General features: G+C 44.6%; 1 protein-coding gene across 1 annotated transcript; it reads right to left on the minus strand.

Annotated features, from left to right (window-relative positions):
* Positions 1-24,559: 24,559 nt before the first annotated feature.
* On the minus strand, positions 24,560-25,875 carry LOC138527950 (olfactory receptor 52K1-like). Its single transcript, XM_069639346.1, has one exon. It carries the CDS (start codon positions 25,842-25,844, stop codon positions 24,903-24,905), a length of 942 nt encoding a protein of 313 aa, XP_069495447.1. The 5' UTR covers positions 25,845-25,875; the 3' UTR covers positions 24,560-24,902.
* Positions 25,876-26,418: the final 543 nt, after the last annotated feature.

Here is a 26,418-nt window from a genome sequence, read left to right on the forward strand (position 1 = left end):
ACTTTTGAGTGGCACATAGTTTGTCACTGTTGAAATGTCATAGTTTTGAACTTAGAATCAGCATTCTAGCTGCATATGTAAAAATTGTCTTGACTTAAACTGGGGAACAAAAAGTGACATTTTATCTGAAACCTGGCTTAATGAAACTGAATTCTGCCCACCAGCTACCCCCGACAGGAGTTGAGACTTGCACAACAGCTGTGTTCCCAGGCCTAGCTGCCTTTTGCTGCTCGCACCAAAAGGGATATGACACTTCTCTGATTGAATTACCTGGGCTCTGCAGGAAATTGAACAAAGCCCTGTCCTGACTCAGGCAAATGTTTTATTGGGGGTGTCATAAAAATTGCTTCCTCTTGGCAGAAACTGGGAGGGGGAGAAACTGGAGACAGAGGATGAGCTTGAAGAAAGTGGAAAGACTGGTTTCTGTACCATGTGACCTGAAAAGACACACCCCTGTAGCCAGAATATGGTTTTAGAAAAAGATGAATAACTCATAGTACGGACTTGTCATAATTATTTAAATGATACCATAATTCTTGTGATTTTTCTGCCCACATTTTAAGAGGTTTTTAGAACCGGTGGCATGATCTGGGGGCAAACTAGCAGTTAAGAGGGTATTACTTAAAATGTCTGCATGTGAAAAGTCTGATACTTCATCAATTAATGCCTGCATGCCTTGCACACATTTGGGTAAATTTGAGTAAGAATCTGATATTGGTAACCCGACCAAAAGCGCAAAAAGTTGCCATTTCTCAATGCAAGCTCTCAGGAAGAGCAGATTTGGGACAGAGACTACCTCATGTGATAGGTAATATGTACACGCAATGACAAACCACTATGTATTTGAGAAATGTGCATTTTGAATCAAATATAGATTTGTGGGCAAACTGACCAGGGGAGGATCCTCTGACCCATAAAACCTACAGCATCACTCTGACTCACAGTTCCTTCCCCAATCATGGGAGAGGGGAGAATTGGGCCACTGACAAGTTGAAAGAGGGGCTGGCTAGTGATGCTGCACACACACCCACTTTCAAAACACATAAAAGCAGACAGTCAGGACAGATAGAGACATTCAATTCCATTTGCTGCAACGCGCTCTGCCGGACCACACAACATCCAGAAGATACTAGATTCAACACTTAGACTTTAAAACTCCAAAGAACTTGATTCAGAACTCAAAGCAAGGGCCTAAACCCACAAACTGAGAACTCTTCTCAGTGGGCCTCAGCATCCAGCAAACCTAACAGCGATAGCAGCATCCAGGAGCCGTGCAGATCAGCGCTGGGTCCAGAGAAAGCTGTGCAGAAAGATCCAGAAGCAGTGCTGTACCCAGAGAAAGCAGAGCAGTATCCAGAACCAGAGGCAGAGCAGAGCTGACCCAGACCGCTCTTCGCAGAACCAGAGAGCTGACCCAGACCGCTGTGCGCAGAGACCGTCCGTGGCGAGTGAAGAAAACCTGACCAGATCCGTGGCGAGGCCCATTCTATTTCTAAATATATTGTGAGTACCTAGCAGAACTGTGCCGAACCAATCTCTTAGTTAAAATAATATAATTCAATCTATTTTAATCTAATCAGAACTGTCTCCTAACTGTCACCTGTCATTTGCAAAGCTGTCACCTGTCATTTCTAGTTGCTAGCTGTAACTTGTCACTTTGAACTTTTAAAATTTCAAATCTGAAAAACGACCTTTACCATATCGCTCATATCTCCGTGACCGTTTGTCTTAGAGACTTGCAGTAACGTTCCTCTGAAAGCTGGGAATCTTGGCTTTTCAACGAACCTAGAACCACATTCCTATTCCCTATACTTTTGCCGCAATCGCGAAATACGCACTCGCGAATTTTACCGCGATTTGCAAATTTCTCCACGTGTGAAAACAGCAGCTTCCTTGCTTTCATTTGCCAAAAATTCGTTTAACCTGCCAATCATTCCTAGAACATTGCTAAAGTAAGCCTGAACTTATTTAAACCAACTAATCCTCAACCTGAACCTCCAGGGGAATTAAAATCATTTTAGCACATTTTCCAATATATTGCTATCACATTTTAAAGCATTTTGAGCCTGTGTAAAACTCATATCTATTCTCCTCTAAGCTTGCTGGGAAACTGGAACTCTGTATCACTTTGTGATTGTATACCTGAACCGTGTGCTCTTCCTTCCATCTCCTTACATTGTATAGGGGGGGTGAATTGCCACAAAGGGAAAGTGATTACCTTGTCTTTTGTGAAACCATATCAGTTTATCTTCTATACTGCATTTCATTCATTCAACCTTGCAGTTCCTTGAACCCTATAAAGCATTCTCTACCACATTATTCTTCTGTCTCTATTTACCAGTGTGCTACCTTATCCATTTCATGTCAACTCCTTAGTGATTATAAAGAAGTGGGCTAGTGCCAGATTCTCCGTTGTTAATCTTTATCATATCAGATTAAGTGTGATATTCAATTATTAATTTATTATAAAGTGTGATATATATATATATTGTTTAAATTCTCAAATAAACCTTTTAACTTGCAAAACAGAGCTACTTCTTGGCTCAGTGGGGTCAGGGGGATTCCAAGAGAGGGGTGTTATATAGGGGTAGTCATCCAGAACGCATGAACTGGACATAAAGATATATCAATAAGGGTTTCCATTCAGTATCCCAGACTAGGCATTGACTTAGCTGTAGTGTTGAATTGAATCCTCTTACAGCCCCGACCTCCTGATCTCCGATCCCCTCAATGCTTTCGGTGTTGATGAAGCGACTTGCCGTCTCCTCCCATGGCATCAATTGGACTGGGAAGTGTGGCCCACCGCCTGTCGCCCTTGCGGCTCTCCGATTTTCGGACAGGGTCCTCCGGACACGGAGGCGGAGGTCGTCCCACCGCTTCCGGCAGTTGCGCACACTCCTTGGGGCGCACCCCACTGCTGTCACCCTCTGCGCTAACTCGAGCCAGACCTCTTTTTTGCGGGTTTGGGCCGCATGCTTGAGGTCCAGTGTGTTGGCGAGCATGGTGAGCTCAGCGTCCGAGAACCGCTGCTTCCTCTTCCTCTGGGTGGATTTCCTGCTGGCCTTGGACATGGTGATGCTCTCCTGACACACGACGACACGGGAGGAGTGTTGGTTGTGGAGGATTGCAATGGATTGTGTTTTTAAAGATGGCCGCCGGCCCATTTCCCATTCCTGTGCGATGACGTAATTTCCGGGTCCATTTTTTGCGAACACGGTAATACCACGCCGGTATTACCGTGCCGGTATTTACGGGTTAGTGTGAGGCGGTGGCGCAATGGGCGGGCCCCGCGATGCCAGTATAGAGGGCTTGGAGGCCCTTACTGGCATGGCGGTATTGCCACTACCGGCATGGGGGAACACGCGTGCACGCGCACTCGTAGTCACCCGCTATTAGCGGGTTCATACGTGCACGGACCCGCTCATTCCGGCATGCCGGTAATGAACACGGTTTTACCGGCAAACTCGTAATGAGGCCCAATGTGCATGTACTCTCTCCTAATATAGAGCAAACGTTAGTCTAACAAGAGCTGCAAGGGGAGGCTAAGCTACAATACCCGAAGTACTCAGGAGTGTGGATTACCAACCCCAAGAAATCCCTAATATCAAGATCCCTCCACCACTGGGAGGTGGAGCTCGAGGGGCATGTGCCCAAACCCTAGCCAAGGTCCCAATGGGGCAAATTTGTAGGTTCCGGGCATATATCTTGTGATTAGAGATTTTGAAGTGCTAAGCACTAGTAGATAGGGTTTAAGTGTCATCCGTTAACAAGGGCCAGAGTGAAATTGGTAATACGGAGAGGGCTCCAACAACCTGCCCAACATTTCACCTATCTGGACGAGTTAGGTTGCGGTTCGAAGTCATGGGAGGAATAGAGGATGCAGAATGTGTAAAGGCTGCAGGTGATGAAATCTGCTTATGTAGAGGTGAGGTCAGAGAGTAGATAAGTCTATGCTTTGTTATCCACCTTTAGAGAATGTAGATCGCTTTCTTCCATGTTAGGCAGAAACCTGTGCAGTTCCCTTGGGGAACACTGCAAAAGATTTAAGACTACAGGTAGAGCAGTAAACCCCTTTGGTAGCAGTCTGTACCACCCAGATTTACCTGGTAGCTGTGGCTGAGCAGTCAGACTTCTCTCAAGAAGAGTTAGGCAGTATGTAAAGTATACACAATATGTACCAAAACACAATAGCACAAGCAAACACTGACCAGAGCTTGGTTTCAAAAGTATATAGTTATTTATTTAAAATACACATAAGTTAAAAACACTCTAGCAAAAATATAGTAAAAGCACTTCAACACAGTTATAATGAAAGTAGATTCAATCCTTTCTCCTATCTAGACAACTCTAAGTAAACACCACTTAATTAAAACAGAGGTGAGTGCTTAACGTTAGATGACACTCTAGTAGTTTCCAAGAAAGGGAGAGAAAAAGCAGAAATGGGTTAGACACACCACTCTAAGGTCCAGAGCACTTGCAATAGGCTTAAAGAAGAATAAAGTCACAGGTGAGCAAAAGTCACTAGGCAGGGCCCACTCTTAGAGTAGCCGGAGCGAAAATGTGCCCAAGATCACACTGTTAGTTAGAGATTCAAAGTCTTGCAAAGAGTCAAAAAGAGGTTAGAGTGGCTCAGAAAGTTTAGCCAAAGTGTCCCAGGCACTCCCAGGTTCGAAAGCCGGGGACTAAATCTACCCCGTACAGTCGGTAGCAAGGGAAGCCAGGCAGAACACAGTACCTTAAGCGGAAAGGATCCTCCAGCGGTGGCAGTTGTTCCAGGCAGTGGCAGCAGGGCTCGACGTCGGTCAGGGGAGAAGAAGTTCTCGCTGAAGAGCAGAAGAAGAGGGTCGTTGCACTGCCCGGGAAGAAACCAGCCGCGGAGTCCTCCGGTTAAAGGGTTGGTGCCGACTTTCGCGGTATGGGGGTAAAGTGTGGTATTCCGGTTGCCGGGGTGCTTGGCACAGGCAAGGCGGCCACGAGATACCTCAAAGAACGGAAAGAAGGCGAAAACTGGTTGTCCCCACCAGTCAAGGGAAGGAGCCACTCCGTTAAGAGTTCTCCTCGGTCGTCGGGAAAAAGTGGTGAGACGGTTCAGCAGGGCTCCACCGGGTGGTGTCGTCGAAGCAGGTCGGCTCAGCTCTTCCCTCGTCGGATTCTTGGTCCTGTGGCGACTTCTGAAGTCCCAGTCCCCAAAGCCCTGCTTTTATGCAGCAAACCCCCATTCACCCAGCCTAGCTGTCACTCAACCATGCTAAGTGGTGAGCCGGGCGGCTCACCACTTGGGCCAATCAGGACGGAGTGCGACTTGAGTTACCAAGGTAACTCAGTCCAGGGTGCCTAAATCCCCCTCCACCCCTCCTAAGTACCCCAGACAGAGTGGCACCACTTTGGAGGGCTTCTGTGGAGAAGCCCGCCAAAAGTGGAACAAAGGGCTCCACTTTGGGTCAGAGTTACAGAGGCGAACACCAACGCCATTTTAGAATCAAGTTTTGGCAAAAAGTCCCAACCGGAGTTATAAAAATAAATATATAAACCGGCGGTATGTTTAAGGCTACCGTAAATAAATAATTAAATGTGTTAGCCTAAAACAATGGGAAATCCCATAGGGAAATATTCGCGGTCGAATATAAAAAGTAGTTTCCACTGCCACCAGCCAAAACTCGATCAGGGGGGACGGAGACGTGCCCCCTCGACTAACAGACCCTGGGGCAATCGAATTGCCCCAGCCAGTACGTCCACAATATGATGGTTTGTACTGGTTCTGTTCAGGATTCAAGACTAGCAAAGTCTTTGGTGACTTTACATGCCCTGGGAGACAGTAGTCAGTCCCAGGGTATGGAGTCTATGTTGGGGAGTCCCTAGGACACCCCTGGGTCACGGCACAGAGGGTGCTGTGTGACCCACATCACAAAAATACATGAGGCCCTATGGAGTAAGAGACCCCATAGCCCATTCAACACAAGGTTTAACCAAGAAAACACACTTCAACATGTCCAAGAGTGAGGGTAAAAGAGTCTCACTCTTGGCAGGAGAAAAAAAATTAAACCCCAGAAATCCAGCAAAGCTGCTGGGGGACTCACTAGGTAGGGAAATTCAGCCTAAACAGAGAATTCTCCCTAACACTCGCCCCCCCCAGACTAAGGGACAGGAGGATTTAATCCACTCCTGGATGAACCTCATACCTCTAGTCGATGATATACATCCTAGAGAGTCCATCAGCATTTTGATGGTGACACCTTGACCTATGCTGAAGGGAGAACTCAAAGGTTTTCTTTTGCAAGCTAAAGGACCTACACACCCTTTGAGGAACATCAGTCTTTTTGTTATAGGGGATCTGGTTGACCAGTCCCTCAGAAGTTGGTACAACTTCTGAACCTATGTTAGGCTTTTTGAAGGGGTCCTTATAAAGGATTCCCTTAGATCTAGAGGGGCCTCCAAGGTTCCTCACCACCTCTCTTGTGGGAGCAGGTTGGGTCTTAGGCCTCTTGGTTGGAGGGGTTGGGGTTAGGCAATGCACCTGCTTCCCCTTCCTCTTAGATCTACCCTTACCTATTTTAGGAGTTTCCCCCCTAATATTAGGTTTTGAGTTGGGGTCTTCAGTAGAAGGTCCAACAGTCTGAAGGTTTTTGGCCTTAGACTTTTCTTTTCTGGTTTTCCACCAGCACTGAGAATTACCAGTTCTCTCAGGTGCAGATAGGGGCCTAGTTGGTCTATCCACCTCTTCCTCAGAAGCAGGGGGAGTCAGAGACTCTGAGACTAGGGGAACAATGATGGAGCTTGGTTGGGGCGCCCATGTTCCTAGCATACTATCCTGAAATGTGCCTGGGTTAGAGGTCAACTTACTAACACCAGGGCTTGTAGTGGGGTTCTCAGTAGAGGGTCCCACAGGCTTAGAAGGGTCCTTCAAGGTAGCCTTTCTAGCCAATTTGGTTAAGTTCTGCTTCTCCATACTGGGAGGCCTGGGGGTATGTGACACTACTCCTAGAGTTCTTAGGTCATTCCCTAACAGGACCTTCCCAGGTACCTCAGCCTGAACACTGACAGGGATCCTTACTGTCATGTTGTTACATTGAATGAGGGCTGGTAGAATAGGAACCATTTGGACAGGGCCTCCAGACATCTTAGTGGGACCTTTGGGTGCTTTGGCCACATCCTCAGGTTGAAAGAAGCTTTCATCCACTACTGTTCTGCTGGCCCCAGTGTCTCTCCTGGCAGGAGTATCCTGGCCATTGACAAGAACACTGTCCACATAATACACCTTAGAGTTAACAGGTAGGGAGTTATACACAACCCTATTCGGGGGACTAACCAGACCCATAGGCTCTAAGTTTACAGTTGCTTGGAGACCCAAGGGTTCTTCAGCAAAGAGTTCAAAGTGGGCACTAGTCATCTGTACTTCATCCTCAGGAGTGAAGGCTAAGGAGACTGTGCTGATCCCTGCAGGTTTACCCTTGCACTTGGGATCTCCTTTGATATGGTCAGTACCCTGACAGACATAGCATTGTCCAAATGTTCTCTGGAAGGGTGGCTTGTTCTGACCTCCTTCTGGCTTGTGGCCAGAAGGTACACTAGCCTGATTCGGTTTACCCTGGGGCTTACCCTGGTTATTTGGTTGTTTGTGGCCCTCTTTGGTATGGGAGGTATTAGAATTCTCTGGATTCACTTTGGGTGGCTGCTTTCCCTCCTCCTTCTTCTGAGTTACCCCAGAATCCTTGTGAGTAGCCCTGTTGGCAACCCACAAGTCAGCAGCCTTAGCTAGCTTCCTAGGATCTAATTCCTGTGAATCAGCCAAGTGCTGTCTGAGCTCAGGAGAGCAGGCATCATAAATTGACTCCAACATAAAGAGATTTCTCATTCCCTCATAAGTGTTCACCTTGTAACCCTTAATCCATCCCTCTAAGTTTTTCAACCCTTCACTCACCCAGGTAGCCCAAGGGGTACCATCATGCTTTTTGAGGCTCCTAAACCTCTTAAGATACTGGGAAGGGGTCTTCCCAAACCTAGCTATCAAAGCTAGTTTCACACATTCATAGTCCTTCCTATCCTCCTCCCCCATCTCCATTACCACATCAGTTGCAACAGGGGGAAGCCTAGAGAACAACCAGGTGAGTAAGTCATTTCCTGTGATGTTCTGGAGCCCATGATTATATTCAAACAGAGACAACCAATCCAACACATCCAACTTAGGCTCATACATACCAACCAATTCTTTAGGCATCCGGGGTCTTTTAGGACTGGAACTTCTAGAGGAGCCAGAGAGAGAAGCATTCTCAACAGATAATTTCTTCATTTCTAGCTCATACTTGAGCTCCATTTCCCTTAGCCTTAGTTCTTTGTCAGTTTGAGCATTAAGTTTCTTATACTCCAATTCTAGTTTCATTTTCTCCAGTTCAAAGTACTGAGGACTAAATTTGGGACCTGGTAAAGGTCCAGTAGGTACAGCAGGTAGAGCAGGCAGAGGCCTAGGGGGGACAGTCATAACAGCCTCACCCTCCTCTTCTGACTCTTCCTCAGAATCATCAACATTTTGCTCCATGTTAACTTCAATACTGTCATCTACAGTTGCTGGAGTGGTAGGTTCCTCTGAACCATCACCCAGACTTTGGTTAGCTAACAATCTTTCAATCAGCTCCATTTTCTTGCCCTTAGTCAGGAGATCCTTATGTTTACAGAGCACTCTTAGACAATCAGCAGTTTTGGCTGCAAGGGACTCTTGACTATAGCTTTCTATAACTGACATGTTAGAGGATTACTTTTACAGTGCTAAGCTTTGTGGTTAGTTGCACTAAGGTATCTAAAGCACAATAAAATGTATACTCAATACAAATCCCACCGCTGTACACCAGTGTTAGGCAGAAACCTGTGCAGTTCCCTTGGGGAACACTGCAAAAGATTTAAGACTACAGGTAGAGCAGTAAACCCCTTTGGTAGCAGTCTGTACCACCCAGATTTACCTGGTAGCTGTGGCTGAGCAGTCAGACTTCTCTCAAGAAGAGTTAGGCAGTATGTAAAGTATACACAATATGTACCAAAACACAATAGCACAAGCAAACACTGACCAGAGCTTGGTTTCAAAAGTATATAGTTATTTATTTAAAATACACATAAGTTAAAAACACTCTAGCAAAAATATAGTAAAAGCACTTCAACACAGTTATAATGAAAGTAGATTCAATCCTTTCTCCTATCTAGACAACTCTAAGTAAACACCACTTAATTAAAACAGAGGTGAGTGCTTAACGTTAGATGACACTCTAGTAGTTTCCAAGAAAGGGAGAGAAAAAGCAGAAATGGGTTAGACACACCACTCTAAGGTCCAGAGCACTTGCAATAGGCTTAAAGAAGAATAAAGTCACAGGTGAGCAAAAGTCACTAGGCAGGGCCCACTCTTAGAGTAGCCGGAGCGAAAATGTGCCCAAGATCACACTGTTAGTTAGAGATTCAAAGTCTTGCAAAGAGTCAAAAAGAGGTTAGAGTGGCTCAGAAAGTTTAGCCAAAGTGTCCCAGGCACTCCCAGGTTCGAAAGCCGGGGACTAAATCTACCCCGTACAGTCGGTAGCAAGGGAAGCCAGGCAGAACACAGTACCTTAAGCGGAAAGGATCCTCCAGCGGTGGCAGTTGTTCCAGGCAGTGGCAGCAGGGCTCGACGTCGGTCAGGGGAGAAGAAGTTCTCGCTGAAGAGCAGAAGAAGAGGGTCGTTGCACTGCCCGGGAAGAAACCAGCCGCGGAGTCCTCCGGTTAAAGGGTTGGTGCCGACTTTCGCGGTATGGGGGTAAAGTGTGGTATTCCGGTTGCCGGGGTGCTTGGCACAGGCAAGGCGGCCACGAGATACCTCAAAGAACGGAAAGAAGGCGAAAACTGGTTGTCCCCACCAGTCAAGGGAAGGAGCCACTCCGTTAAGAGTTCTCCTCGGTCGTCGGGAAAAAGTGGTGAGACGGTTCAGCAGGGCTCCACCGGGTGGTGTCGTCGAAGCAGGTCGGCTCAGCTCTTCCCTCGTCGGATTCTTGGTCCTGTGGCGACTTCTGAAGTCCCAGTCCCCAAAGCCCTGCTTTTATGCAGCAAACCCCCATTCACCCAGCCTAGCTGTCACTCAACCATGCTAAGTGGTGAGCCGGGCGGCTCACCACTTGGGCCAATCAGGACGGAGTGCGACTTGAGTTACCAAGGTAACTCAGTCCAGGGTGCCTAAATCCCCCTCCACCCCTCCTAAGTACCCCAGACAGAGTGGCACCACTTTGGAGGGCTTCTGTGGAGAAGCCCGCCAAAAGTGGAACAAAGGGCTCCACTTTGGGTCAGAGTTACAGAGGCGAACACCAACGCCATTTTAGAATCAAGTTTTGGCAAAAAGTCCCAACCGGAGTTATAAAAATAAATATATAAACCGGCGGTATGTTTAAGGCTACCGTAAATAAATAATTAAATGTGTTAGCCTAAAACAATGGGAAATCCCATAGGGAAATATTCGCGGTCGAATATAAAAAGTAGTTTCCACTGCCACCAGCCAAAACTCGATCAGGGGGGACGGAGACGTGCCCCCTCGACTAACAGACCCTGGGGCAATCGAATTGCCCCAGCCAGTACGTCCACAATATGATGGTTTGTACTGGTTCTGTTCAGGATTCAAGACTAGCAAAGTCTTTGGTGACTTTACATGCCCTGGGAGACAGTAGTCAGTCCCAGGGTATGGAGTCTATGTTGGGGAGTCCCTAGGACACCCCTGGGTCACGGCACAGAGGGTGCTGTGTGACCCACATCACAAAAATACATGAGGCCCTATGGAGTAAGAGACCCCATAGCCCATTCAACACAAGGTTTAACCAAGAAAACACACTTCAACATGTCCAAGAGTGAGGGTAAAAGAGTCTCACTCTTGGCAGGAGAAAAAAAATTAAACCCCAGAAATCCAGCAAAGCTGCTGGGGGACTCACTAGGTAGGGAAATTCAGCCTAAACAGAGAATTCTCCCTAACATTCCATCAGGTAAATGACCTCATGTAGTGCACATTAGATTAAGACAGAATATCTCCCTGGTGGAAGTATGGGAGGGCAAAACAAAAGCTAGGACATACCTATCACTAGTTCCACACTTGTCCTGTAGTTGATCCAGCTAGAGAGGACAGCAATCATGGAGGATTCCAGAACCATCTAAACCAGGGGTCTATTTTCCATCTGGGATGTTTGGAACATCTAGCTGCACGTGTACTTAAGGGTTGATCTGCCAAGGTTTCATGTGATGATGTCCCACCAAAAATGTCTTCTGACAAAAATGTGGCGAAATATTGGCCATGGTTTGCAAGAACATTACCATATTGAGCATGGGGGGGCATCCTCGCAATGCCGGGGGACACCCCTGCATCCCCCGCTCCCATTGACCCCATATATATGGTCACCATATATAGAATTTGCCACTGCCTTTTCCCGGTGACCATATGTATGGCAACCATATGTATGGAGATAATATTACACAATACCCTCTCCAGTGTGGGAGAGTACAGAGAGGTTTAAAATGGATAGCACATTGGTTACAGGAGAAAGATGTTATTGCAGAGTGCAAGGAAGCACCATTTCAAAAAGAGTAAAAGTAAGCTAAATGTAGCTCAACTAAGTCAGAGGCTTCTCTCAATAGATTCACTTGCTACTAGTTCTACTCAAAGCTTATCAGAAGGGTCACTCCTTCTGTCTCCCACCTAATTCGGCTCTAGTGAGATGCACTTTTCTGATCAATATCTTTAAGCAAGTGGATGAGACACATTCCATTGGGCATCACCTGGGAGGAGGAGGTGTGGGAAGATCTGGGAATCCATTATGGCTGCTGGAGGGAAAGGCAGCCTCACTTTATTTTGCTAGGAGGGTGCAGCAATGAATCAGAGAGGTGCATAACACACCACTCATTGTTAATTGCGAGTAGACAAAATAAAAAGCCACCAGGTGAAACCCAGGTGGTGGAATTGAAGGTGCTGGGGTCCATTAGTGTAGCTTGTGGGAGGGGCACACTCACTTGATGTTTAAGGGGGGAGTAGCATAGTTTCAGAGAAGACGATGCCACATGAATTTGTCACTATCATTTGAAGTGGGTGTTGAGACACATGCTACCAGGTGACATTTGGGAGGAAGAGTGGTGGGATCAGGGAATGCCTGAGTGTAGTTGTGAAAGATGTGAGCTCACCTGAGTTTGCTCGGAGGGAGCAGATGGGATTCAGGAAGGTGGGTGACAAACCAGCCAGTGTCTTTCGCTGGAAACAAATAGATGAGACATATGACATCAGGTTTCACCTGGGAGAAAAGGGCAGCACTTTTAATCCATGAGAACAACGTGTGGGAGAAACATGCTTACCCAGTGTTTATGCTGTGGAAGGATCAGAGATTTGGGATGGCAGCGGGTGACAGAACTCTCAGTGTTCATCTCTATAAGTGAGTGGATGAAATGTGCAATTTGGTTACATCTTGTAGAAGGAGTGTCATGAGCTCTGAAACCCAAAGGGCAACTTGTAGGAGAGGAATGCTTGCTTGATTTACTGACAGGAAGCAGCCTGGGTTCAGAGAGAATGATGACACACTACTCAGTAGACCTCTCTTGAAGTGAGTGGAGGGGAAACATACCATTGGATGACACAGAGGAGGAGCCAGATATCTCTGAGGGTACCTTCTGGGAGTTTCACACTCACCTAATGTTGCTGGGAGGGAAGAGCAGAGATTTAGGCCGGGGGAGGATACATCATTGTGTGACCATGTCTTAAAGCAAGTGGATGAGACACATGCCATTGAGAACATCTGGGAGAGGAGGATTCAGAAGACCATGACACCAGCTAGAGAGAGAGGCAATGTGACCTAATTTTGCTCAGTCAGAGCAACAGGTATTCAGGGAGGTGTGAAAAACACCAATCAATGTTCGTCTCTTGAAGTGAGTGTTCAAGAGTTACGCCATCAGGTGAAACTTTGGAGTGGGAGTGGGTAAAGCCAGGATTCCATGAGGGCATTTTATGGGAGAGACACAGTCACCTAATCTTTCTAGGGGGAGGTGACAGCATACATTCATGGAGGATGTCGAGATCTGTCAATGTTAGTCTATTGAAGTGAGTGGACAAGACCCATGCCATTCGGTGACAGGTGGGAGGAGGAAATGGAGGAACTGGGAATGCCCGAGAGACACTTGTGTGAGAGGCATGTGCTAAGGATTTTTCTGGGAGGCACAAACTGACATTCAGGGAGGTCTTGGTCACATACCAGTCAGTGGCTGTCTCTTGAAGCTAGTGGAAGAAACAAGAAACAAGTCATTAAGTAAGACCGGAGACGAGTACCGGGAAGAGCTAGGATTCTCTGAAGACAGCTTGTTTGACCGGCTCATTCACAAGATTATATTGGGATGTAGCAGCATGAATTCATGGAGGAGAATGACACAGCAAAGAGTGGCCATCTCTTGAATTTGGCGGATGAAACATATGCTATTGGGTGACACTTGGGAGGAAAAGTGGGAGGAGTAAGGAATCCCTCAGGGCAACTTGTGGGGAAAGCATGGTCACCTGAGTTTTTTGCGAGGGAGCATCACTAAATCAGGGAGCAGGAGATGCACCAGACATCAATTATGTTTTTTTAAGAAAGTGGATAAAATACATTCCATTGTGAGACACATGACAGAAGAGTTGGGATCACTGAGGGCACGTTGCTAGAGAGAAATACTCATCTGATGTTGCTGAGAGGGACCAGCTCAGATTCAGGCAGTCGGTGGGTGACAAACCAGTCAGAGTCCATCCCTTGAAGCCAGTTAATGAAGCATATGGCATTGAGTTGTTCCAGGCTGGCAGAGTGGAAGACAAAGGGAATCCATGAGGGCAGCTTGTCGGAATGACATGCTTGTTTGATTTTTCTGGTAGTTAAGAAGAAGAGAGTCATGGTGGTTGATGACACAGCAGTAATTGTATGTCACTGGAAGCGAATGGTGGAGGCATGCGCCATCAGGTGACACCTTGTAGGATGAGCAGAGGGAGCTGGGAATCCCTATGGCAACTTGTGAGAGAGACATACTTACAGCATTTGCTGGGAGATTCCAGCAGATATTTGTGGAGGAGGGTGACACAGCCATAAGTGCCCATCCCTGGAAGGAAGTGGATGAGACAAAAGCCAGCAGGTGACACCTCGGAGGAGTAGTGGGAGAAGCTGGGAATCCATGAGGGTAGCTTGTGGGAGGGGCCAAATTGGGTGATTTTGCAAGGAGGAAACAACAGTGTTTCAGGGAAGTGGATAACACATTAATCTGTGTCCATCTCTTGAAGCAAGTGGACAAGACCTATGCCTTCATTTGACACATGGTATGAAGGGTGGGTGAAGCCGGGAATCTAAGAGGGCAGTTTGCGGGAGAGGCACAGTTACCTAATCATGCTGGGAGAGAGTAGCAGAGATTTGCAGAGGAGGATAACACATCATTCAGTGCCCATCTCTTGAAACAAGTGGATGAGACACATGGATTTCATCTGGGAGGATCGGTGGGGGGATTTGGGAATCCATGAGGGCAGTTGGAGGGAGAGGCAATCTCACCCAATTTTGCTATGAGGGTGCAGCAGGTATTCAATAGGTGTATAACATACCAATCGGTGTTTAAGAATTATGCCATCCAGTGACACCCAAGAGGGAGGAGGAATGGGAGGAGCTGGGATATATGCCTTTCGGGTGACAGTTGGGAGCATTAGCAGCAACCCCATACATGTGGTTCAGCCTTGTTGGGCATCATCAGTGAGCTGGAGCTGAGAACAGTGAGCAAAGGGTCCATGTCTGGATTCCGCTGGTAACTTAGGGTGAGACCTAAAGTTACTTAATATGCAAAACAAAGGGGGTTCTGGGAGTCTCTCTAATGGTGTGAACACAGCCCATTGACCTGTTCTTGGGTGGATGGCGCCCAGGAGAGTCTCAACACAGTCTTTAGCTCACTGTCCCTTTCACAGAGGAGAAATATCCCTGCATATCAGTTTTTGTCCTGCCAGGGGCAATCCAGCACCAAAATGCTAGGCAATTCTCCTCTGAACAAAAGTACCAACAGCAACCCCATACACGTGTTTCAGCCTTGTTGGGCATCATCAGTGAGCTGGAGCTCTGCCTCTCTGAGAACAGTGAGCAATGGGTCCACATATGGATTCCCCTAGTAACTTAGGTTGAGACCCAAAGTTACTTAAACAGGCACGAACACAGCCCATTGACCTGTTTTTGAAAGGGACAGTGAGCTAAAGAATTGGTTGAGACTCTCCCGGGGGCCATCTACCCAAGAACAGGTCAATGGGCTGTGTTCGTGCCGGCAGAGTGTCTCCGAGAACCCCCTTTGTTTTGCCTAAAGATTTAAAGTGTTTACATTTTTTACTAATGACCGATAGGTGTTGACTGTATTCATGGTTGGGTATCACACAAGGGCGAAAGATTGTAGACGTGGCCGGGATTCTTTTTGCCGATAGGGAAGCAAACAGGCATTCCGGCATTCCAGTTTTCAGTGTATAGATCTCCATATTACTGACTCACCAGCAGAAGGACAGTATATTGGGGAGGCAATCTCACCTGAATATTCTAGAAGGGAGCAGATGAGATTCCGGGATGTCAATTGTGACAACCAACCAGTGCCCATGTCTTGAAGTGGGTGAATGAGACACATGCTATCAAGTGATACTTTGGAGGAAGTAGCAGAGAAACAGGTCATCCCTGCAGATGTATGTTGGGAGATGTATGCTCACCTGACTTTCCTGGGAGGTAGCAAATGAGATTCATGGCAGTAAGTGACACTCCTTCAGTGCTGGTCTATTGAAGCAAGTGGGCACAGTATATTCCATCAGATTGCACCTGGGAGGAGGAGTGTGAAGAACTCAGAATCTATGAGGGCAACATTTGTGAGTGTCACATCTGTCTGATTTTGATGATAGTGAAAAAGAAGAGATGCAGGGTGGCAGCGGGTCACAGAACACTCAGCGTCCATCTCTTGAAGTAATTAGAGAAGATATTTGCCATTGAGTGGTACTTCAGAGAGTGAGGAGCCATAAAACCCTGAGTACAACTTAAAGGTTAGACATTCATATTTTGCTGGGATGGAGATTGAAATGTACATTTTGGAATTATTAGGCTTTTTGGATTTCAGAAATATCAAATTGAATCTGAGTTCTGCCCCCTGAAAATATTTTTCTGTTTTTAGGGGTTATCTGAAAATGTCAGAAAATATACACAAGATGGCAACGCTAACCTTGAGACAAATAGATTCAGGTATTAAAGTGAAAACTAAAAGCATGGTCAGCACTTCCATCTACTGGACATTTTCAGACATTCATAAGTATATATTATATGAACAATCTGTTTAAAATAAGGATCAATTTGGATTACATTCTTGGATTCCTGAAGCTACAGCTACAGGGCTGAAAAATGTCAGTTGAAAACTTATCAGAAAAGATTGACATGGGCTTTTTATTTTTTATTTTATTTTTTATTGTATTGCAATTGGTTTAATCAAACCTTTACAATTTACAATTTAGAGAAAGAAAGGAAAATACATAAATCTATTACATCAAACAAGATAAAAGAAGACATTCTTAATACATTCTAAAACATTTCTTTTAAAGAAATTAAAAAAAGCAATAAGAAACTCAACCAATCAAATCATCGAATTATTAACATTCATTTAAAATGTATTGTGTACTACGAATTCCATATTGAACAGTTCCTTGCAATTAAAATAATCTTCACAATAATATGAAGAACGAAAAGAAGAATCAAATAATACTATCAAAATTTCAGAATTAGCCGGATAAGTCACCTATATATTCTATAGATATTACGATACCTTACCCCATCTCAATATTCTTCAAGAAACCTGAGAGGGCCAATCCTTCACGTACATTTTGTATTTTAAGGCAACGTTTCCATATTGTATCAACGCACTAGCAAGCAAAATAATGTTTTAAAGTACTCAGAAATACATTCCTTAGATCTTCCATAAACTCACATTCCAAAATAAGGTGTTTCACAGTTTTATCTTTTGCATCACAAAACCTACAGTTACATTCTTTCGATGGTATTTGTTTCCTTCTCACTAATATCTGCTTTGTTGAAAAGATATTCCATCTAAGCCTTAGTAGAATCTCACGGTAGTATCGATTTGGAAATAACAGTAACATTTTAGAGAGGGATCCTCGTGTCTTGTGTTCATGAGCCAAATGGCTCCTTAAGCTATATGCATGAAATTAATCTGTTGTTCGAATCCAATCATGATCCAACAAGTGTTTTTTGGTTAACATAGGGTTGTCAACTAATGTTTCCAAATTAGAAATCAATGTTTTGGAGAATAGCTTCACAGTTGTTTTTACATTCTAGAAGGGATGTATTACACTCTATGTTATTACCTATTACTTCATATAATGTTCTCGGAAAAGGAGCCACAATCTTTGCATAGAGGGTTAATATCCTCCATTGGCCTCTGGCCCAGAGTGAGACGTAGCCTAATTCAAATCTAATCACTGTAATTGGAACAACCTTACGGATACCAAGGATCCTTCTCCAAACACTACTCTCTATTTTATTCAACATATTTCCCATCGCACTAGGGCACAGTTCTAAATCATATGTTAATTTAGGTACAATTTGTCATGTTTCCAGGTGGCCGGAGGCTGTGGAATCAATGGAGGCGTTGCCACTACAATGTTAATGTCTAATGGGAGATCCAAACTTTCAGATTCAAGTTTTTTTCCAATAAGCTTCCTCCCCCTCCACTTCTGTACTTATTCCTTGCCCAAATCTGTTTATAAAGAATTCCAACCATTTTTGCTCGGAGACCGATTTCAATTGTGAGACCACCTAGTTGGGATCCTGATCATTAACCAGAGTCCAGAAGGAGCTAACTTGGTCTTTAATTAGAATCCCCAGCAAAGCTTCAGCATCTTGTTGTAATAGCTGATTATTTATTGCTTTGCAGAAGTTTCTAAACTTTTTTTTAGTTAGCCCAATATTCATGTTTTGGAAGATCTCATTCAATTTAGCTCTCCTAATACTCCACACCTCTATCCTCATAATAGTTGTTGCCTGGGCTACTTCTTGACTGAAGCAATGAGTAGGTTGGATGTTAGGACCCCTTCTTTTTGATCGTAAACCAATATCGACCATCGCAAACCCAAACAATCTCTGGATTTCATGGACATTGAAATTATTCATCTTCCAGTCCAAGGTGAGACCCTGAGATTGTGGTTTAGTGCTTCAATATTTCTGGTCGTCCATCTCTCTGCGTTAACCGACTTTGTTGCAACCATCTTAATTTGAGCTCTATATTCTCTAGTAATTACAACCATATCAAAGTACGCAGTAAATATTGAGTGGTCACTCCAATCATTTGGTTTGACCCTAAAAGTAGTACATTTATTCCTTAGGTAGTTGTCAAGGAAGATGGAATCAAGCATAGATGAGCTCTTTCCACGATGCCACGTGTGCCAGGCAGTTGCCCCAGTAGCTGTATTCTGAGTCCCCAGCAGGGGCAAAAGCCCAATATTACCCAGTCCCACATACCAGATTTTACCAATCTTTCTTTCTAATGATGTTCCCCTTTGGTTCATATCCACGTCACTAGGGTACGAAGTCCATTCATCGCAGTTTTTTTTTCCGATGAGTTTTTGCGGTAAAAAATCTACGGCAAAATATGCTGCGAAAAAAAAACTTGCAATGGAATGACATGGAACTGTCACAAGTTTCCCATGGTGGGTTCTCAAAATCACACTCTGCATATAGGTCGCCCACAACAAAAATCTGACCCTTCTCATGATTCAACATCCATTCATTTATTACACTGCACAACTTTACAAAAAAAAGCCTCAACTGGGGATATTCCCTATGCCAGTATATGTTTACTCTCAGTAACCTAGTGGCTCCATCCCTGGAACTGAGGTCTATCCCTAAAGCCCCACAGGGAAGACCACCCAGGCCTAACTTATTTTCAATCCCAACTATAAGGCCCTACAAGGTCTCCCCCGATGTTAGTTCCAGCATCTTTGTCATATATTCTGTAGCCATCTAATGTTGGCGGGGAAGTCAGCGACGTCTCCTGTAAGCAAATAATGCTGGCTTCTCTTAAATTAACCATGCAGCTAGGGTTACTAAATAAATGCTGGTGGCCTCAAGTGTTCCATGACTTCAAACATGGACTTTTTGATCAAATGGGGCCTTATATTCAATGATCCTCCATCAAACACTACTCTGTTCAAGTTATTTTGGGGAAATGGCCAAGGAAATGTCTCTTATATTCCTTCCATTATATCTGCGCTTTTTCCCTAATTAACATCTAATTAAATGTTCAGCTCTCGTTTTTTGTGGTTTGAGAATCTGTTTAGCAATCCATTTAGTAAATATGCATTCACTTCAAAACTGATTCAGGTGCTTAACTTGCCCATGTCAGGCAACTGAAACCCATCCACATTGATTCTTTGCATTTATAATACATTCAGCACTACAAGTCAAAGAATGCAACAATATACTAAGGGCTGAATCAGGATAATAAGCATTTATTTTTAGCTTGAAAAGGATTATGCATTCTATACACACAGCAGCAGAGATGCATGTTTGTCAACACTGAGAAAACACAGTTGTCTATGATGTGTTCGAGGGAAGCACAGTTGTCCATTTTGTGTTTCAGGGAAGCAATGGGTAAACACTGATAAACACAGATTCATTTTGAAATCCTTGGGAAAACTCCAAAAGAATTGGGAAATTATAATCACTGGAAAGAGTCAACCCTAAGAATGAGTCTTCTAATGTGTATTTTTGGATCTAGCTTCTAATATCTTTAATACGAAGATTAGCCTTATCTCTTGGAATTCGAGGGGACACTCTTGTTTTTGATAGAAATTACAACAATTTTTTGATATTTAGTAATTATAATCGGATATTCTTACAACGGGTATGGTTCCTAAAATCACCACTCCTACATTGCTAATCTCTCTTTTTTAAGGAGGTGTCCTCATTTCCAAGTGAGCAACCAAAGAGTGCATTTTAATATATTTGAAAAATATGTTAGTCACCTTAATGCATAATATGGACCTTTGCTCTGAGAGTGTACTTGCAGTTAGTTTGATATGGGAGTTGGATGATAAGATCAAAGAGCTGCTATTGGTTAATATTTACTGGCATCAGAAGAGAACTAATGAAAACGAAGCCCTGAAGGAAATGGCTAATCTGTTTCAAGTTCTGGGTTTGTAATATTGGCTCTGATCGGATATTGATAGCAGGGGTATTAAATTGTGTCTGTCCCGAAATTACTGTAGAAGTCACCTTTGATACACAAGAGGATTAATTCATTATTGGAAAGGTCACCAGTTCAAACATTATATAGAATCCTAGAGGCTACAGATGGGAGGAATTGTGAATGCCTGGCAAATCATCAAGGTAGGGCAAAGGGTGACAATCCAACAAAGCAACATGGAGAAGTCACAATTGTTCATCTATCATTGATTTTATATTTGCAGTGACTAAAATAAGTAAAATATTGTCCGCAATGAAGGATAAATTCCAACTTGTCTGAGTCACCATCGTTGTCTTATTGTGTGACTGCTCCAGGTGTTATCTAAGTGTAATCAGGCCTTGATTCTCTCTAAACTTCATTTCAATAATTATATACACCACTTCATCTCTAAAACTCATGACATCCTGTCCTCTCTCTCCTCCTTTCCCCTCCCTCCCCCCACTCCCTGCTCTTCCCCCAGCCTCTCTGCAGCCACCTCTCCTCCCTCCTTCTCTGCCTTTCCCCTGTTCTCCGCAGACAGGTTGGTAGACAAGTCTGATCTATGAAAGTCTTGTTGAAACAGGTTCACCCCTGTGCCTCCAAAACTATCAAGGACCACATAGACTCCCTAGCCCATGCCCTGGCTGATTCCTGCAATCACTCCTTCGCCACTGGGGTCTTTCCATCCCCCCTTAAGCACTTCCTTGTGCACCCCCTTCTTAAGAACCCCACTGCCGACCCCTCCTGCCCGGCCAACTACCACCCAATCTCCATCACTCCCTTCCTGGGCAAGCTCCTGGAGAAACTGGCCATCTCCCAGCTTAATCCCCACACTGAATCTGTTGGCTGTGTTCATGACCATAATTCTGGCTTCAGAGCTGCCAGAAGCACACAAACGGCTGTCCTGAACATCCGTGAAGACCTGCTCTCCAACCTTGACTCTAACACCCCATGCATCCTCATCCTTCTTCATCTCTCTTCTGCCTTTGACCATGTCAACCATGCCATCCTGCTCAACCGTCTCCATGATAACCTGGGTATCACTGGTCAGGCTCTGGTGTGGCTGACTTCTTTTCTCTCCGACCGACCATCCCAGGTCCAACTTTGGTCCTTCCTCTCTGCTATCTTTTTCTCTACCTGTGGTGTCCCCCAGGGGTCTAACCTCTCTCCCTGGCTGTTCAACCAATACCTGGCACTCCTGGCCCATCACATCACCACTCTCTGCCTGAACATTCAGTGCTATGCGGATGACACCCAGCTCATCTTCAGGCTACCCTCGGCCTCCTCCTCCACTTCCCTCATCTCTGATTGTCTGTCTGCTATTCAGGAGTGGTGCGCCGCCAATGACCTCTGCCTTAATGCCAGTAAGACTGAGATTCTCCTCATCAGCAGGCCCACTCCCTCCTTTCCTGTAGCTCTCTGGCTGGCCTCCCTTGGCCCTCTTCCTGTTCCCATCTGTAAGTCTAAAAACTTCAGGGTCATCTTCGACTCTACACTCTCCTTCTCTCCTCACATCTCTAACATTTCTAAGAAGTCACACTACCAGCTGCACCTCCTTAGAGGTAGTCTTCCTTTCCTCTCCTTCCCCCAGAAGCTCACTGTCTCCAGAGCTCTGGTTCGTGCTAGGCTGGACTATTGCAATAGTCTCTTTCTAAATCTGCCTACTTCTACTCTCCGCCCCCTGCCACTTATCCAGTACAGGACAAGAAGACTTATCCTTGGCCTCAAGCCCAGGGATCGTATCTCTCCAGGGCTGAAATCTCTGCACTGGCTCCCAGTGGCTGCAATGATTAAGTTCAAAACCCTCTGCATCATCCACAAGGCCTTCTGGGGCCTGGGGCCTCAATACCTTCAACTCTCTCTCCCCAAATACCTTCCTTCTGGAGCTCTTCGCTCAACTACCTCAAACTCCCTCAGGGTCAGTCGCTTCTCCATGCAATGAGTTGGTGGTAGATCTCTTTCTTCGACTGGGGCCTCCCTCTGGAACAGCCTCCCTGCCTCTCTGAAACTTGAGGAGAATCATCTTCGGTTCCGGAAGCACCTCTAAACCTTTCTCTTTGCTTCTGCTTTTTCTTTCCCTCTCCTTCTGGCTGACACTGAATTTGCACTGCTTACCTGGTCACCCTCTGATCATGGGCCCAGGTCCCCTCCCCTGCCAGTCACACTCCTGCACTGCCCTCCTGGCAACCCCTGCACTTGGGGACTATTTCTGTATCCTACTGTCCCACTACCAGCACTTGACACCTGGTGTCAGCACTTATCCTTGCACTTGCCACCTGCTGGCCATACATTCACTTACTGTTTAATTTTATTTGTTCTTACCCCATGTACTGCACTGTCCTCTCCCCTTTCTCCCTCGCACTTCTCCTCCTTCCCCTTCCCATGCACTTGCATGATCTGGATGACACCTGGCCTAGTAGGATCATTGTCTGTCCTCCCTCTGTTCCCCCTCCCTTGCCTCGTCACCCCTTGAATCACTTGTGTATAGGCGCGTTATAAATGCCATATCATATCATATCATATCAATATTCTTGTCACTATCTTACATATGTCATTTCAAAAAGATTTTAGGAAAGAATTACCAGGATACTACCATGCAAAGGTTTTCACCAGTTTACTTTATTATCTTACACCAGTCCCCTTGAACAAACATCCCAAAGGTGCTTACTGTGAATGATGGCATTGAATTCTATGACAGCTAAACCCTAGGCTGACCCTAGATTCTGATTGATCACCTTCAGGTTTCTGTGCTTTACAAAGAAAAGGCTTGCAGCAATACAAACATTGGTTGAAATATAGGTAACGAGAACTCATTCTAAAAGAGAGTCCAAATATCAGGAAGATCAACTACTTTTGGAAACATATAGCCCGGTGGCAAAGCCTGCATTATCTTAGCTGAACCCTATTTTGAGAATGTGTAGGCTAGAGATGTTCCTAAGGTAATTTGTGAGGAAATTATTGATTTGTTATCTCTCCCTTATTGGGAGGGCCAATTTTCAGTACAGGGCATCACGTTAAAAATAAATACATGGAAAGCTTCTTGTTCCTCCATAGGCTTATCCAACTTGCTATTCAAGGCGAATCCTGTTTTGTGGGCAGATTTTCTGACTAATCGGTTTCTCAAAATGGTTCTATTCATAGCCATTGTAAACTTTATCCACAAACGATATGACTTGCCAAATGGGAACTTTTGATAGGCTTTATTTCTTTAGTGAAAACATGTTCTTATGATGTAACTACATTTTTATCTTATAACTCCTCTATAGCCTAGGCCATAATTATATGAATTTTAATTGAAAGTCTTATAAGGGAGAGATTGTTTATTTATTGATGCAAACGTTTTTATTATAGAATAATGTCTTTGTATCTTTGTTGCTTTCTTATCAGTTTCATTGTGAACAGTTTTTAAATAATGTAAAAAAGTTAAACAAATTACAAAGTAAAAATAATACAAACTAGAATGTCCGTAAGAACAGTAGTTCATCTGTTCAAATCTAATTCTGGATTGTATCTATGCAATCCACAATAATCAAATCCATGCAAGTAAATTGAACACAATTTTCAATCTAACATTGGATTGATTTCATTGATATTAAGACACATGATCAATACCTAAATACCCAATGACTGAAGCCCATATGCCAATTGATTAGCACACCACACGCAGGGAGGTTATGTGAACTATCTAAGACTTAAATCTATTGCTTATGCTTGCTCCTCATATCTGATCAGATATCAGATCTAATGTTTTAAAATCCAAACTGAATATTGTGAATACAGTACTCTTCTGGCAAACAAGGGTTTTTGAGGTGTCGAGAAAACATTCAATATAGACAATGAGGTGTTGGGGTAACAATGGTCTGGGGATTGTTTCTGCATGCTAGGAATTAGCCATTTGATGACTCTGTTTAAGAAACCTCGTCCCATTATCTGCCAGCTTGTGCTGGAAGAACCAAAGCACCCTGTGAAGGATTTGGAGAATCTGAGCATTTAAAACATAGTCTGAGTACTGCAGCATAGGTTGATGTTTGAGCAGCCGTGCATTTTCTCTTGTGTCTGTACTGTTTTCCTGTTGCAACACGTGTGATTGACAGCTGCTCAACGCTGATCCTGTTTGAACTGGCACAATGTAGACTCCCTGCTTGGTTTGGGTAATGGTCCTCTGCATTCTTTTGATGTATTTGTGATCGGTTCCTTCACATGACACGTGGCAAAACTAACCATCCCATGATGTGTGTCCCCTGGTTGCTGTGGAGTGTGTTCTTACCTCTTCAGCTTTACATTAATTGACAGTAAGCATTTGGTCGGTCTTATCAAGGATCACTGATATTGCAATGTGCATTTTCAGTTGATTTTGGAGGGGAGCACGTTGGCGATGTTTTGCGTTACGACATATCCAGTCATCCAGTTGTTGATGGTGAGCGGACGGTCATTCATGTGTAACTTCCTGGTGATGCAATCAAGGAAGATATGCACTCCAATGCACTTTCTGTAGCAGTAAAAGATAGATCCTTCATGCACTTGGGAATTTTGGTTTGTCTTCATGTAGGCTACGAGACCAGCATGTTACAGTACCAAGCATTTAGGAAACCCGTTTTAGTGGCTGCTGTGTTGTGCACTAGTGTCAGGCCATCTCTTGGGAAGAATTAAAACCAGTTGCTATCTGCCTGTTTTGCCTTTGCAGCCTAATTCCATCTTCGGAACATCTTCAGCACTCTCTCGCGAATCTGTTTTGTTTTCACGCCGTAGACTATCGGGTTTATCATGGGAGGTGCCATCATGTATAGGTTCACAATTAAGATGTGGATGTGTGGGGGCACACTCTTCCCCACCCTGTATACTATAATAGAGAGGATATCTGGGACATAAAACACAAGTACAGCGCAGACATGAGCGCCACATGTGCTAAATGCCTTGATGCGTGCATCCCTCGACGACAGCTGGAAGACAGCTCGGAGTATCAGAAAGTAAGATAGCAAAATTAATATGACATCTACCAGACCAATAAACAAAGCTACAACTAGGCCGTAGAAGATATTAATGCTAATATCTGTGCAGGAAAGCCTTGCTACAGCCATGTGTTCACAGTAGGCATGATTCACAGTATTTGATTGACAGTAGGACAGCCTTGTAAGAAGATAGGGCAATGGCAAAGTTGGGATGAAGCTTCTAATTGAAGCAGCCAGTGCTATTTTCACAATAACGGAATTGGTTAGGATAGCAGTATACCTCAAGGGATTGCATATGGCAATGTATCGGTCATAGGACATGGCCAAAAGGGTTGCTGATTCCAATCCAGCTAGTGTGTGAATGAAGTACATCTGCGTGATGCAGGCCTCAAAATGTATTTCCCCAGAATTAAACCAAAGGGTTCCCAACATTTTTGGTATGGTGGTGTTGGACAATGCCAGATCAACGAGAGACAACATACAGAGGAAAAAGTACATGGCTTGATGGAGACTGGGCTCTACTTTGACACAATACAAAATCAAGCAATTCCCCACAAGAGCGATGATGTACATGAGGCAGTAGGGAATCGCAATCCAGACATGAAAGGATTCCAGCCCTGGGATGCCAACCAGGATGAAGACAGAGGGATGGACGACGCTGCTGTTGCCATCTGTCATGTTACTTGTTGGATGTCCAAGTTCAGTTCGAGGAAAGTCTTCTTTCTTTCAAAAAGGTAAGTGATACAATAAAACAGTTAACATTGCAACATATATAGAGCTAACAAATAATTAATTTTCATACTCCATGCTTTCAATTTTAGTAAGAGTTACATCAATTAATACAGTTATATTAAAAACATGGGTGTGAAGCAACTCTTAGCCTAAACTATTAACCTAAAGCTCTTTCTGTTGCTTAAACACCAAACTCCTATTGACTCACCAAAGTACTTTTTTGACCTTGTCCATTGCAAGAGGAGGAAGACCTCACAGAGGTCATTATAAGCTTTCATGACATTGCAGATTCTCTCTGCAATAATTCCTATAGAATAGACTCCCCTACTTCAGAACCAACAACCAACAGCAAGGAAATCAGTGGGGCAGCAGATGTCCGTCAATCTGGGGGTTGGTGTACAATGGCTCAGAAAAGAACAGCCACATACTATCCTACCCCAATCGAGTTGGGACCATGGGAAGATAATTCAATCCTCCAGTGCAGTTGACCACAGGCCAATCAATCTGGCATTACCTTTGC

Source organism: Ambystoma mexicanum, chromosome 7q (genome assembly GCF_040938575.1).
Source record: "Ambystoma mexicanum isolate Mex_15411 chromosome 7q, UKY_AmexF1_1, whole genome shotgun sequence".
Lineage (NCBI taxonomy): Eukaryota > Metazoa > Chordata > Amphibia > Caudata > Ambystomatidae > Ambystoma > Ambystoma mexicanum.

Excerpts from the sequence above, each read along its gene's own strand:
- LOC138527950 (XM_069639346.1), bottom strand. The coding sequence starts at position 25,844 with ATGACAGATGGCAACAGCAGCGTCGTCCATCCCTCTGTCTTCATCCTG.